This window comes from Lepisma saccharinum, chromosome 27, assembly GCF_977018435.1.
Source record: "Lepisma saccharinum chromosome 27, izLepSacc3.1, whole genome shotgun sequence".
NCBI lineage: Eukaryota > Metazoa > Arthropoda > Insecta > Zygentoma > Lepismatidae > Lepisma > Lepisma saccharinum.
The window spans coordinates 18,311,791-18,328,524 of record NC_139255.1 but is presented as its reverse complement, the minus strand read 5'-3'; the positions used below and the strand labels follow the sequence as shown (position 1 = coordinate 18,328,524).

The window sequence follows — 16,734 nt, the reverse complement described above, 5'->3', positions numbered from 1 at the left end:
CGGTTCTGAAAATCTACCGACGCGTTCTCTGATTGGTCAATCAGGTTCCTTCTTTGTCCTGACGTTGTGACGTCATTTGACCTTGACCGCACATCTCCCAAATTCCTTTCTCGTCTACCCTCAGCGCGGAGCGCGGAGTTCACCGTCTTCTGTCTAGCGTGTTGCACCACCGTGTTTCATAATATAATGCAATTATTACATAGTACTAATTAATAATATTACATATCGCGGGTTCGAGTACCGGGACCGTCCCAAATCGTAATTGGACCTGTACCTACACCCATTAACACCGTTCATAGCGGTTCATAAACCATAAAAACTTATTTTCAATACTATAAACATTAATATTATCGATTTATACATTACATACTTTGCAGTAATGAATATAAAACCATATGCATAGCGTTTAGTACCTCTAATTACCTTCTATATACATATTTTTCATAAAATAAATAATTATATATTTATAAAAGTTATAAACATGCAAATACATAAATGTAAAGTATTCTAAGTACTTGCTAATAAATTCTAAGTACGCGCAAATTAGTTCTAAGTACGTGCAAATTAGTTATAAGTACGTGCAAATAAAAGACCACCCATGGAGAAAACAGACGTTGGCGCGGATCAATACTACTACTGACGTACGTTACTGGTCGGATTCAGCTTCAGCAGGCAGTAGTAACCTTAGTTAGTGAACGTGTATCACAGCAGTAGGGCTCAGCCAAGTAATTTCTTTTTTCTATTATTATTATTATTATTATTATTATTATTATTATTATTATTATTATTATTATTATTATTATTATTGCAGAGCAAGTGAGAAATTAAAGCAGCTAAATTCAACCGTTTGATCAGATGGCTGCCCTGTGACGGCTGCAGCTGGCAAGTCAACTGATTGGCACATCTCTAGACGTTACACCAAGTGAATTTCACAACCCTGTCTCATCTCAATAGCTATACGTGCTGGGGGAAAACTAAGCATAGATTTGGGATCAGGGGGTCAAACCTAGTCTACAGTACCTATTAGTTTCTCTGATGATTTTTCATTATAGACCAGTGTTATTTTTGAATCAGTCCCCTGCGCGTGTCAAATTAATTTAGAGTGTACAGGGGTTACAACTTCATCTCCGGATTTAGGGGTACCCCTTCAATGTACTCATGTACTTAACCCACCGTTCCTGCGCGACTGTAACAGAGTTACGTTTTTGCAATAGAAGTAATGTTTCAACAGTTACTACGACACTTAAATTGCTAACTTGAAATTTTGTAACGGGGAAGTCATGGATTCTTATGCAACCCCTCTACAAATAATAAATTAATCATAATTGAAATAAATATGACTCAGTTTTTGCAAGGCATATATATATAAGCCACACACAAAAATTTTGTTAATAAAGCGCTAGAAATGTTAATATTTCTTATGTAAGAATTTACAAACTTTTCATTTCATGTATCAGAGGATGATGCACTTCAGGAATACGTACTTCACAACTTTAACTCTTGTTTGCTTCACTACCACATGTTTTCTTGTTTTGAAGTTAATTAAGAATGAAAACTGAAAGTAGCTTCTCTTCTGAGTATTCCAACTCACCTCTCGCCTTTTGGATACATGCAGGAGCAGCGGGGTATGAAAGTAAACTTTTGGAAACCTAATTTATATTCCCTCTACTGAAAGTATTCCATGAAAACAACCTCACTTACAAGAAGTTCTGGTAGCTGGGGTCTGCATTCTTTGTAATTGGCGTTTTCGGAAATATTGTAAGGGATTTAAATAACAGTATGTAGTGTTCAGTTCGAAAGCTTTCTATTTTTCCCATGAATGTCACATTCTCTCTACTTTCTTCCCATTAGGTAAAACGGTAGAACCTCCTTAATTCTGCTGGTGCTTATGCGACTCAGTACCTCCGTAATTCCATCTCCGAGATTTCTGGAGCAAGGCCGAGCATAGAGGTAGAGAAGGGGAGGAAGCGAATAAACATAACGGGGCAGTACACGCTGCTGCAAAGGCTGGTATACTCTGTCCAGTCTATCGCTGGATCAAGGGCAAGCATAGAGGCAGAAAACGAGGATCTAGTGGGCAGAGCGAAGCAATACACGCCAAGGCTGGTAAAAGCAGTCATTCCACCCTCCATGCAATCCAATTCCCTCTCGCGTGTTCATTGGTGGAGCCGTCTTGCGTCACTACTTGCGCAGAGACTTGTTTTTGTTCGCTCGTTCCAGAGATTCCAGGGACAGAGTATACTGGCCAATAGTGTGTTACAACAATACTTCCTGTTTGGCAGTTACAACTTCATGTCCATAATTGAGCGTCTCGGGAGTGAAACTTGATAACCCACTTTCAATATTGAGCTAACATTGGATTCAGCTGCTATACAATAGTGAATGAAGTTCCTTCAGTAGCCGCGGGAACATCTGGATAACCCATAAGCCTCAATGCAATGGACCAACTTTCAGCTGCGTTTTCCCACTTTCATACTTTTGTAGGTTATCAAGTTCCCGAGTCGCTCAATTTATACACGTAAAATGAGTATTTGGGGAGAAGTTCGATACATTTTCATAATTTCTTAAGAAGGGAACTTTTCTCTTGGTTACTGTTTTCCCTTCCTTCTCATGTAACAACTCTATACTATCTGATGCTTCGAAATTCAGTTTACAAAATTAACAACAAACATTACAAATCCGGAAACATAACGAAAAAGCCGATGATAGAGTATATTTTACTACATTGTTATGTATTTACTAGAAAAATATCTGACATTCATTTTGTCTTCACAAATCATTCGTTCTACAGCAAAAAACAAATACCTTATATTACCGTGGACCTTTAAAATAGGCACACGTAGCTCGCAATAAGCTGATTAAATCTGGATTAAATGTTTCTTCGCGTGAATGAACATGTACGAGAACTCTGCCTCACATAAATATCCCTATTTGTCAAGCGAGGACAATGTCATGACCAGGAAAGCTACGAACTGCACGTTATTACGAATATCGTATTTGTGATTTCATTTCAGAGGCTACGTTGTATTTGTGTGTGTGTGTGTGTGTGTGTGTGTGTGTGCGTATGCATAGGTCTATGCCAACAGACAATTTATGCTAATCTCGCACTTATTTTTAGCTTACATTGTTCAATACAATTAACATACAAATATCAAACAAAATTAATTCTCCTTATGGCAGAAGAAAGAAATCAGATATAGTTATACGACGCACGGTTTTACAAGCGATATTGGGCGGAGCCGCGCAGAGTGTGTGCGGCGCGACCAGCCAATGGCAGGAGGGCAACGTTGTACAGCTAGGAAACTGCGGAGCGCGAGTTAAACGCCGTGTTACCGTATTTTTCTTGCTCGCAAGAAGTTTTCATAAGACTCACCACTTTAAGGTTCATCATAAGATGGGGCACGACATTTTGAACCTGACTGTCCAAGTCCCATGAATTTCGTCGCCTACAGCCGAAGATATCGTTTCTCGAAGAAACACGGGAAACAACACGTCTCTCTACACACACACACACAATGTCCCTTTCGTTTTTCTTCCGTGTTCCGTCGGTTGATCTTTCGTTGCCACCGTGTTGACCCCGATGAGTTGTTGCGTCTTGGTAAAGCTATGGGTGTCAAATTCGGCTGAATATGCACAATGATCTTTCATTGTCTTGTATGTTCACAAACATTGCGAGTCTGGGTCAGTTTTGAGTTCAGCTTTTTCATAACAAGGGCGGTGTAAGATAATTTTACTCGTACGGCATGAAGAACAGTTGTGAGAGGATTCAATACAACCCTTATTGATTTTCTTTATTTTTACTTCGCTTTTTCTGCCACTTTTGGCTAATTTACGAAGATAGGGATGAGTGATGATATGATGAAATTGATGAATGGACACTCACAAATATCCATGCCCAGGTCTGGATTCGAACACGGGACCCCTGGCATCGTAGCGCGATGTGCAATACAGCCCTTATGCTCGATAGTTGTGCAATAGTGTGTGTGTTGTGTGACGCCAGGAGTCCCGGGTTCGAATCCTGGCCTGGACATGGATGTTTATGAACGTCCCTTCATTAATTTCATTATATCATCACTCATTCCAATTTTCGCAATTAGCCAAAAGTGTCAGAAAAGCAAAGTAAAATAAAGCAAATCAAATCAAATTAACAATGTCGCTCTCGAAACCTAGTACCAGTAGTACAGGCACCAAGGGTAAATACTCGTATTACGTTCACAAGACAGAAATCTTAATTTTAAAGCTTATTCTTACTTCAAGGAATTGGCGTTCGCAAGAAGTGCGTGCTGAAACAGTGTTTTCTCAGAGTCTAGAACTTACGGCTAAAGCGTGTGATGTATGTGTGCATACTGTGTTACGTATTATAAAACAGGATAAAGGATCTACCACAGAAATCGGCGAACCCCTATTAAAATCTCCTGGGAAACACGCCAGAAAACAGAAACGAGAGCAATGATGATGACCTTGCAGTTTCCCTACAATAAATACGTACCTTCAAACTTCTTTCAGGTACGAGTTTCTCTTATATGCTGCAGTGATATGATATAATCCTCTGTAGAATTGTCACTATATATTTCATTGTACTGAAATATCATCTGCATGCATTATACCCATAAAAAAGCCGAATATTGGACACAGCGAATTATCTGTGTTTCCCTTCCGCTAGCAGTTGGTTTGGCAACAGCGCGACAGCACTGGCTGTGTATTGGCTGAACTCATGTTCCATCTAAAAGCTTACGCCGTACAGTTACCTTTAAATCTGTGGGCTCATTGCACTCCGGTGAATAATTAATTTTGGACGTCCAAATTCTTGTGCCAAACTGTTATCACCTAATACTCGTACGTTTTGTAATTATGTAAAAAAAACAAATTGGGAGTAATACATTTCGGAGTCGAAGCATGATATCCTACTTTCCTAATATGAGAGTGAGTGTTACTCATTATGTACAGTCACGGACACTTCTGGATTCTAGCGATCCCAAAGAAGGTCATTGGGTTTGTTACAACTCAGAAATGTAACTCTGACTGTACATATATTTTAAGACATCTAAAATATTTCTTGGTTATCCCAAGAATTACGATGTTACCACACGAGCAGTAGGTTATATGTATTTTATGAATTATAATAAATTTCTAGAAGTTTGTTTATGTATATGTAGGGGTGTACATATATACGTATGTAAATAATACATATACTTTATACATGTATTTATGTACGCTTTACGATGTCTTAATTATAATTTTGCAGACCACTGTCCAATTGGGATCCATAATAATTACGACTTCCCCCGATCTAGGGCGGAAATTGCCGAATGGTGATGTGGCACGAAGTGGGTCGCAGTCATCCGCAGGCACAGCCGATAGACTAGCAGAAAGAAGAGATAAAGGTAGGTCAACATTGCTACGGCCTATTGCAATGTTTATAGAATATAGAAAGGTGTGTCATATACTAAGTTTCAGTAATGGAAAGGTAATAGAGACATAAAATGCATTGCATTGGATTACTTTAATCAATTAGTCATGATGCAACCTTCGAAAGGTTTTATACGTCGTTAATATACCAATTACTGAAGTTACGTTGTTCAATTTTATGAGTTGAGTTGTTGTTTTAATCCATTTTATGCCAGATAGGCTAATTGGGACTGGACCTACGGTTTAAAGTGAAATCCGAACCACTATAGGCGTCATATCAGTTTTCACATTGATTCAAATTACGTGCATCCATTTTCATATTTTTATATACCTAATTTAAATGTAGGCGTGAATTAATATTTTAGAAAAAAATATATGTTTTCTAAACGATTAAGGGTGCAAAATTAAATGTTGCGGGAGGGGTTGCAGAGCGTGTTCGTTACTCTACTGTATCAAAATATGGAAAAAAAATAATTGTGTGTAAATTAGATGGACATTAAGTTTGAACTTGGCAATAGAAATTTGTTCAAGATTTCAGTCTTACTAGTTCGATAGCTATTTTTGTGTGAGTTTGTGTTTTCTTAAATATGCTGTTTCTAAATTATGTATAAATGCTCTCATGGGAAGTAATGACCGATAGGTTAGAACCAATTTCCTAAGGTGCCGCAAGGCAAGGCAATAGTCTAGTTTACTGACAGGTAACATACACAAATTAGCATACAAGAAAACTCTCCCGAAATGAAATCACAATTTCGCCACTGAGTAGCAACCCCCCTCCCCCATCCCCAAAAGCAAGAAGCTTAATTCGCAGTCATGATTAGACGTCGGATTTTAGGTTTTTAACCTATTTTTTTCCTTTGCAGGTAAATAAGAAATAACAAGTTATATCGGCGTTTCATAAAAAACGAAACAACTGACTAAGTTTTATAGTGTCTAAAATAATCTATTTTGCTTGTTAGAACCTATTTTAGGTTTATGTGCCCAAATTAAACCTTTTTTAGGTTTTTAGATTTTTTTAGATTTTACAGGATTTTTATATCTCACAGAGGTATTTACTAGGTTTGGTGGCGAAATAATTCAATGACTGGCGTGTTTGAAACATGTTTTCTATCGATTTCCCTCCCTCCAAGTATATGATGTTTATCAAAGCTTTAAACAAAACAAAAATGTCTGACGTCACTGTTAACTGAAGACAGTGGCGGCGAAAGGGGACAGTTCCCCCCTACTTTTTACCCCTGCATTATAGACTCTTAATGCTAAGCCTTGCCTACTAAAATAAAGTAAACTGTCCTTGCCCACCCCCCTCCTTCCCATTCTGAGTTTTGGCACCCAATCGTCTCTACTACCTGCACAGTCCCAAGTCAAAACTTCTGATCTGTGTGATCTTGCTCACTTTCGCGTCAGTTTGATCCTTTTTGGCATTCACGCCTTGCGAAGTATTATTTCAGCATTGAAATTAGCACTACTGACTATGTTTCTGTTGAAAGATAATTTTGAGCATATGAAATGATCCTCACAGACAAAAGGTGGAGTTTGAGTGTGGATAACGCAAGAAGATTCATGGTGGTCACTAGGACCATGATAAAATTCAAGTATAATTAATTCCTGGTTTTCAAGGTGAACTTTCTAAAAATGCAAGGATACACGCAGATGTTTTCTCTATTCCAACCTTACGTATTACAGACTCTCACCCTCCCTTCCATACACAAAAATATTGACAATATAAAGGGTTTGTATGATTCCAATGTAACAAAAAAATCACCTAATCAACTTCAAGATAAATTATTTTCTAATAATCTTCCCGTTTGTCAGATAGATTTTTCTGTAAAAAACATTAACAAAGTAAACGGATTCAGAAAATTTTCTTTTATTTTCTGTATAGCTTTCTTTTTTTATCCTAAAAAAAATGAATGAAATAAAAGCTAAACTGAGAGAAACTTGCCTCAGAGCATTTATAAACATGTATAAATTTAGTGGGATATGGATTACTGAAAGTTGCAATTTTAACGTCTACGGAGAAAAAATGGAATAGAGAAAACATCTGCTTGTACCTTACTTCATGACTTGCCAAAATACATGAATAATTTCCAGAGCCAATAATTCACGCACCATTTCCGGTGCCAAAAATGCACGTGTAATTCCTGGAATTCAAGGAATTCCAAGTGAGTAGCCACCCTGATATTGTGCAGCAAGTTATACATACGTAATTCATTTTCATATCAACAAGTAACTTTTTCTAACAGCACAAGTGCAGTATTATAATAATTTGTAGATAATTTTGAAAATGATAAAGAAATGAAAATTTGTTTAGAAAATTAATATTTGGTTATTACAGTTCTTGTGAAAGTTTGTTTTTAACGATTGTATCTAATCAGTATTTTTCAGGGATTTTGTACCAAATTAAGTCTTTTTGCAAGCTATTTCATGATTTTTCGAACGTAATTTAAAGTTTTTAGAACCTACTTTAAGGTATTTAGAACCTACTTTAGGATTTTTAGAACCTATTTTCGGATTTTTAGAGCCTATTTTAGGAACCTAAAAGCACACTTTTTAGAACCTAAAAATCCGAAGTCTAGTCATGATAAACATTTACAGAAATTTGAAGTGAAAACCTGAAAATGCCATTTCAATGAAACCCTCACATGAACAAATTCCTTACTATTGTCCTCCTGCTTTTCTTGCGTCAGGTGTCCGTAATATGAAACTTAACGTATTACTCTACAGAACAGTAGTTCTGGCTTCTAATTCCGTAAAATGCATAGGGCTTCCTTCATACATGTGATTCTTTCATTCTTCATCCGATTTCGTCGTCACGGCTAAATTAGAAATGTAAAAAGCTGCGTAGAATGTAATGAATACAATATTCTATAAACAAGCACGTAGTAGACAAATTAATACTGAACACCTACATGAAAACGTGACGTAATTTGTTGTTGCAGTAGAGCCACACTCTGTTTTAGGTAATTTTCTATTAATTTTGATAGCCACTGCTATTTTTTTTCCATAATCTTGTGTAGTAGTAGTTGTGCGTTTGTGTTTTTTCTTGTATAGTGGTTGTTATGTGTTTGTGTGTCTTGTGCAGTAGTTGTGCTGTGTAGTGTGAAAGGGATGAGGAAACAGGTGAGTGGAGAAGGTTACATAATTTATAACTACATAATTTGTATTCATGTCCAGATATTATTAGAATTATTAAATCAAGAAGACTTAGGTGGGCAGGCCATGTGGCACGAATGGGAGAGGAAAGAGGAGTTTACAGGATTCTTGTTGGGAAACCTGATGGTAAGAGACCTGTAGGAAGGCCAAGACGAAGATGGAGGGACAACGTTGAGATGGACCTAAGGGAAATCGGTAGGGATGGAAAAGAGTATATAGATCTTGCTCAAGATAGGGACAGATGGAAGGCCTGTGTTGCTGCAGCCATGAACCTTCGGGTTTAAGAAGGCTAGAGAGTTAGTTAGTTAGTTAGTTAGTAGAGCCACACTATCTTGCACAGAAGTCTGCCACCTAATGGCCGAAAAGGTTAATTTTACCGTCAGCAGTCGTAGGGGTTTTATGTAAACATTGTACTACCAGTCAAACGCTGTTATGTATGACGTATAATCAGGCCCGTACACATGATATTTTTGAAGGGGGTGGGGTCAGATCCAAAAATTAAGATCAAACAGAAATGAAATAATAACGCTTTTGGATTGGTTGAATTTGGATATTTTGCATCTCTTTCTACCACTTTTGGCTAATTGCAAGAATGAGGAAGAGTGATGACATTATGAAATTGATGAAGAGACACTCAAAACGTCCAGACGTCGATTCGAACCCGCGACCCTATGGCATTTTGCAACCACTCTGCCACGGTGGTCGGCAAAATGCTGTTGGAGTATTAGATGGAACCATCAATGCTATGTTACAGCTAGATCTACATGTACAATTGTCAAGTTGCAATATTATGGTCCAAATAACGGGGAAAATTCAACTGACCGATAGACGCGCCCCTGACTAAGCCAAGCGTCAAGTCAACCTTGCAGCAGGTTTTTGCATATGTAGATCCAAACGTGCGCGCAAGAATATAGTTCCACTGAGACGGGTTCTATTCCGACAGAACTGCATACTTGCAAGAAAACAGTTATTTAATTTGTAATATACAGACAAAATAATACATCCATTAGCAGGTATGGACTTAATTGATTTCAATGCAGACGAACTTAGAACCGCAGATTCGCCAACTGGAATGTGTATTTCGTTGGAGAAACACTGAAACTTTAGAGCGAGTCGAGCGAGACTGAATGCGTTGCAGAGCGAGTGGAATCGGTGATATCAGTGTTGCACATCCCACTATTTTAACCCTATGTTTATTGTAGAGTGGCGAGAATGGCTGAATCTCCTGTTCAGCGCGCGGTTTTACCCGAATGTTATTTTGGGCTTCATCCGAAGGGAAATGCTCTTCAAAGTCAAGCAAGTTATTTTAAAGGCTACAAAGGCTTAACTTCGCCATGATAAACAAGACGCAATAAATAAAATAAATAAATGCATAATCCTGCTTGCGGCAACAAGATCAAAGTAAAACAGGGCGTGAGGTGATTTGCCGTCAATGTGCGCACGAATTGTATCACGGGTGTTGAATGATTTGCGGTTTGAGTTTAGCAAGAGGAAACGATTGTTTGACGACAAAAGAATCTCCGCGGTATTAAAAGATATCGCAGTGAGAAGAAACATGTTTATTATTTGGACAAGACGTCCTTCAACTCGGTGGGTGGGGGAAGGGGGAATAAAACATGGAAGGATACAACCATGCAAAACCACCGCCAGGGCTGAAGAAACCGACGATGAGGGGAAAGGGGAGGCTTATTGTTTCACCCACTGGCGGCAATGAAAGCTTTGTTGAAGGCGCATATTTACTGTTCCGCGCAAAGAAAGGGAATTATCAGCAAGAAATGGACAGACCAAGATTTGAATCCTGGTTTAGTGAAGTGATTCATAAATTGAAACCAGAGTAATAGCGACAGACAATGCACCTGATTGTATATATCACCAATAACAAATCATGCTTTTTTGGTGGTATAACTTCAAGTGAGCGTGTCTTACAGTAACGGATGTATTGCGAACGAATCAACCACGTTTTTCATAAATGTATTTCTTTCTAAACCAAAAATAATAATTTGTCATTAAATTCAAGAGGGGCCTATTGTTGTTTACTTTTATCTCCTTTTATTTTTCGTTTTGCGTGCTCGAAATATACACACATGCTCTCATGTTTAGAAGTTATTTCGCTCTTATATTAATGACACATTTATTAAATAATCTATCCGCAGAAAGTACTTTTAAAATTTTATATTTCAGGAGACAAAGAGAAGCAAAAATACATTCCACTTGACATGCATGCGGATTTTGATGTGTTGTGCGGTTGGCAATACTGTGGATTTTCTCAGTGTCTGCGATGTAAGCAGCTCGGCGGTTGAGGCAAGACTGTCACGGAAGATTCTGAGCTCAGTTCTCGCGCGGATTGATACATAAAACCTACTGCAAACTTAGCCTGACGCGCGGCTTAGACAATCAGCATACAGTATCAGTATCAGCTCTATTTGTATTTACAGTTGTATTTTTATGTTTTTTTTACCCGAGGATCGGCTTCTTCGCTCGGGAAACCGGCTTGTCATCTGTATTCCACAGTGCAACTCTCGGTGAACAGCCACAATACAATACTTTTTATTGGTTATTACGGTGATTAATTTATTTACCTGATAGTTGGCAAGATTTGATCGTTATAATACTTCGCTTTTGTGCCACTTTTGGCTAAATTACGAAGATGGGGATGAGTGATGATATAATAAAATTGATGAATGGACACTCACAAACATCCATGCTCATGCCGAGATTAGAACCCGGTACCCCTGGCGTCGTAGCGCGATGTACTAACCACTCCACCACGGGGGGCGGCTTGTTCCCTAGCAAACGACCTTTCTTCCAAGTTAACAAAGCCCCCATTCACACTGCTCGGAGCATCAAAGCATAGTTCAATAAGCACGAAGATGAAGTGGGACTTCTCATCTGACCAACTCAGTTGCCTGATGTTAACCTAATTGAACATTTGTGGGCTATTATGCAAAGCAAAGTTCGCGTTAAGTTTCCACCTCCAGGCACACTTTCTGAACAAAAGACCGCTATGTATGAGGAATGGATGTGTATTCCCTTAAACATTGTGCATGGCCTGCATTTGTCTACCCCACATGAGATACAGGCTGCAATTAAGACCAAGGGTTTGTGTCGTATCACAATGTCCATCACCTGTATTTACTAAAGACCAGAAGTATAGAACAATATCACATTCAGGAGTTGACTTTCAATCCTATAACTATTTTCCTTCTGGTGTTTCAGTCCGGGTTTGAATTCCAGAGATTTGAATCATCTTATAAATTAACCAACTATCGTACGGTGTACGTTAAAAATACAAGTAAGGTAGGTGATCCAAAGGTGGCCATAGTTTCCAAGGTGGCCAACTTCACGATAATCATATTAGTATTTAACAAAGTTAACAAATGGTACACATCAATGTGACCAGTTTCCCTCTGGTGCACCATGCAGAAAACGAACCATTTCGGGCTGCCAGCAGCCATTTTATTTAAAATATTGTTTTGGGGAGAGAGCAGATTAGTTGTCGTTGTTATTTTAAGGTAAGTAAGAAATGTGTGTGTGTACGTCCTTCAAATTAACAAATGTTAATATTTTATACATATTTGAAATCTCTTTAATTATCTTTTTGATCACATAGTTACATTGTAAAAATGTTTTTTTTGTGTCATAGGAACGATACCTATTTTTGTTGGAAAACGTAGTCCAGAGGCGATTTCCTAAGGTGGCCCATGGTGGGTCACCTTAGGAACAGGTTACACTAGCCTCTGAAATTTACACTTTTTTCACAATAAAATTGCACAGACTTTCATGAATCACTAAATGTTACTAATATGTTGGGTTTATATGTTAAATACTTCAGTGATATATATATATATATATATATATATATATATATATATATATATATATATATATATTTGAAGTGTTTCTTTTATTTATTTCTAAAACAATAATTTGTTACTGTACTCAAAAGTTCGAGACTAACAACTTCTCTCATAAATTATAAAAAAATTAATAAACATGAATAAATATGTTTCCTTATGCAGAAGCAAGTGGCCTCCCCGATGGCGCAGTGGTTGCGTCGTCGCCTTGTAATCAAGGGGTCCCGGGTTCGATACCCGGTGGAGGTACAAGTGGTTCGGATCCCACTTTAAACTGTAGGTTCAGTCCCGATTAGCCTTACTGTGCATAAAGTGGACTTAAAACACCAAATCAACCAACCAACCAACCAGCAGAAGCAACATTTTCTACGAAACTACAGTCCCTACCAAAAGTTTAAGTTGTACAGATCCCGAGAAGTGAGAGTTCGGAGGACAGCAGCCGAGAAACTTCTTCCCAAATGACTCGTGCAAGATGTTCAGGTTGGGGGCAATCAGTCATGATCTGGGAATGCATGTCTGCTGCAAGGACAGGGATTTTCAGATTCATTCCTTGCTCCATGGATTCACGAGAATACATCGAAACAATGAAAGAGGACAATGGCTTGGATTCAAGCTAGGGAAATCCCATTGTTGTGTTGGTCAGCACGAAGTCCGGACCTGAATCCTATAGAACATTGGTTTCCAACTTCAAAAGGTCCGAGGGCCAAAATTATATCTAGCAGTTGATAGGCGAGCCGCATTTTTTCTGGGGGGGGGGGGGTTAAAAATTACAAAAATTGTAAGTACTGAACTGAAAATGTAGTACTTTCGCATGACCTAAATTTCTAAAATGAGGCAATAAAACAATGGAATTACAAATGAAAATTATACGATTTATTTCACAAAAACCCAATACTTATTGATGTATTGAAAGCAATTAAAGAAAGACACACCATACAAATAAGAATCCTTCATAGTAAGTGTTCAATGTGAAAATTGAGGCCGTCTCCTTCTTTTATTAAAGTTGTATTTGAATTTCTGTATTTGAAAGTCTCAGAAGGTGAAGCAGTGAAGAATCTGCCAGTCTGCTTCTGGAGCGGTTCTTGATGAACTCCATTGAAGAAAAAACACTTTCACACGTGTTTGTGCTGCTGAATATCGATGTCATGCTTTTCCCAAAACTACGAAGGTTTGGAAAGCGTTCCTTTGAAAGGTATTTGAAAAACTCTGGCCCCTTTTATTGGCTAGTTTGAAGGAACACATTGCCTTGCAAATTACGCAATTTAAGTTGGAGAGAAGCTATTTTAATTTTCAATCTTACGTTTTTTTTTTTGTTTTTTTTTAGATATTGCTCATTTCGATATTTGCACAAACTTTAACAATCAGTCACAGTACAATCCGAGTTGGAACACTGGAAATCTCTTCGTACTTCCTGCGTAGTAAAACAGATCTCTATAGCGCCACTCTGTAGTTTGTTTCTGAACACAAAGAGTGAAGCCTTCAAGGAAGCGGCCGAGTTCATTCCGCATAGCGAAGGGATGGAGTGCTTGGTGTGAAGAGAAAGTTACGTCACTTTAGATTCTTCTGATTATCATTATTGACTGCAAAATCAATTCTACCTGTGATATTGTCTTTCTTCACAGAGCATCCGTTCCTTCAGTAAAAAAAGAACGTATTTTAATAAAAATAAATAAAATTAATGTATTTGGAAACTGGCTTCGCGGGCCGCAGAAAAAGGAAACGGGGGCCGCATGCGGCCCGCGGGCCGCCAGTTGGAAACCCCTGCTATAGAAAACCTATGGAATAGCATTGGTCTTCGTGTAGCCAGTCGCCATCCAAGGAATGTCCAGGAACTTTGCGAACAGATCTTCGAAGTATAGAATGAGATTACGCCCTAAGAATGCCAGAAATTGGTCCGCAGCATGAGAAAATATGTGCAAATGTGCTTGAAATTTAAAGGTGAACCTACTGACTATAAAAATTTCACACTTCATTCATTTTATTGGAGGATAAATGTTTGTTTCCAAGTATATTTTCAAAGTTCAGATTTAATGATTTTACAAATTTTACCTTTAGTTGCATCTATTAGTTATAAGTGCATTAATATGCCCTCACACTTTCTTGATCTTCATGTACCTTTCAAAAACATTACATAATAAATCCAATTTTGTATTTAAGTGTTTATTTCATGAAACGCCCTCGCATATGTACTTTTTCTGTTTGTCTGAAAAACACATGATAAGGTGGTCTTTAACTATTGCTAGAGACTGTATAAGTAGTGGGCCACATTTGGTACCCATGGGCCACCTTTGGTACCCATGGGCCACCTTTGGTACCCATGGGCCACCTTGGGAACAGATGTAACGGTTTTGTAAATTTTTTTTTTAAATTACAAGCAATTTTACAAAAAAATTATATGGTACAAGTTGATATTTAGTTATAAGAGTTATTTCTTAAAATTTCATAAATTTTTCTCTCATTGGAGATTTGTAAATTGCCTTAGAAGCTTAACTATGGCCAACTTTGGCTCACCTACCTTATACCTTGTATTTAAATATCTGAAGAACGATATCAAAATGTTTTGTAATTATATATATGTAAGTTCTTATCAACGTGAATATTTGATATGGAATGTTAAAAAAAAACTTTTATTTCGTACAAGAAAAATATTGTACTAGTACCTGTGAATTTTTTTATGTTGTGTTATATGACCTACCCCCCTTAGTTCACGAAACAAAGTTTGCAATACAAGTGCACTGTATTCATTATCAGTGATAAAATACTCATATTGAGAAGGTAAATCGCAATTCAATCGAGCTGCTTATTCAAGTAATCATTGCGAAATCGCCTACTGCTTGTCATTTTGCAGGACCCTGCCTAGACGTTAAACAGTGGCTGGCTGTGTGCGGAGGGTTAATCGTAGCAGCGGCGTTGGGCGTGGGCGTCGGGGTGCCGATCGCCCTGGAACTCCGCTCCTCCAAGTTGCTGGAGGCAAGGCTGGACGTCGTCAAGAGGATTCTGGAGGAAGTTCCTTTAGTAGACGGGTAAGTTATTTTTTTGTTTCAAGTCCACTTATGCACAAAAGTCTCGTCAGGTCTGTACCTAGAGTTCTTAATGTGGGATCCGAGCCACTATGTACTTCCACCGGGCATCGAACCTGGGACCCTTTATTTACAAGTCGGTGACCTTACGTTAACGGGAGGCCCCTTTAAAGTAGAGGGTGTGTTAGTATTCTATTTGAAATATGAACAATATTCTTTTCAAATTCTAGAATATTCAGCATTAGATTTACTACAAAAAATTTGGCAATGAAGTATCTGTACTAAGTAGTGTAGAAATGCACACAATTAAGGAATCCCCATAACAAGTTTTTGCTTGATTGATTGGTTTAATTTACTTTACTTCGCTTTTCCGCTTCTTTTGGATCGCGGAAATGAGGATGAATGGATATGAGATTAAATGCATGAGAGGACAAGCAGAAACACAAATGGACAGCACAGGCCATACGGAGGAATATACTGGCTGTGAGTCTAGTCGCCAGAGCTTCGTCAGTGTGCAAAATACAGTACAGAGTGTGCTACGTGGAAGTGAGGTTGACATTTTGATGTCTTGAGAAGGGTCACCCCCACCTGGTGTCTGAACCAAGAGCCAATTTTTGTAAGAGTTTTATTAAGCCTACAATCTCAAAACGCGATTTGCTATTTCTGTGTTCTTATCTCTCTTTCCAGTAAAATGATATCTTCTCCCTGAAAGATATTTGTGTGTGTGTGTGTGTTTGGGTGAATTCTGAATTAAGTACATGTACTTCCCTGCCTGGGTCTTTCATAAATTCTGAAGTAGGATTTTCATCAGCGTGAAACATGGATATATTCCGGAGTTCCATCCCAAAGGCGTGGCAATGTTTGTAGAAGGGTGAAAAGGTGCATTTGGGGTCACAGTGATCATGTATAGTTCTATTGCAAAGGAAAGGGAGGATGTTGATCAAAACATGAGGGTGGTTAGATAGTGTACAGATAAATCACTTAGGGGATTGTTCATTTCGTTGGTGTGGTGAATCGCTAATGGATATACCTTGCAATGCACAAATGAATCTTCCACGCAAATGTAAGTTGTTCGTTCCTGAATGTTTCCTGGAAAGACGTCCTAGAATAATGGGCTACTTGAGTAAAATGAAGTTCTGTTCATTCTTCAGTGTGGATTGTAAATTCTACAGTGCATATTCTTTATTATATAGACAAAACAACATTACCAAATTGCAATAAAATCGAAAGTCATAAGGATACTCAACATGTCAGAAGACATAAGCATAATCGAGATTGTTTCTTTAACTTTGAACACA

At 38.1% G+C, this 16,734-nt stretch overlaps 1 protein-coding gene across 1 annotated transcript in view; it reads left to right on the top strand.

Annotated features, from left to right (window-relative positions):
* Positions 1-16,734, top strand: part of LOC145980420 (dipeptidase 1-like) — a 168,804-nt gene that overhangs the window by 49,344 nt on the left and 102,726 nt on the right. The window contains exons 2-3 of the mRNA XM_083113502.1: positions 5,246-5,384; positions 15,265-15,439. Of these exons, the coding sequence (XP_082969628.1) occupies positions 5,246-5,384; positions 15,265-15,439 (314 nt within the window). The remainder of the gene's footprint in view (positions 1-5,245; positions 5,385-15,264; positions 15,440-16,734) is intronic.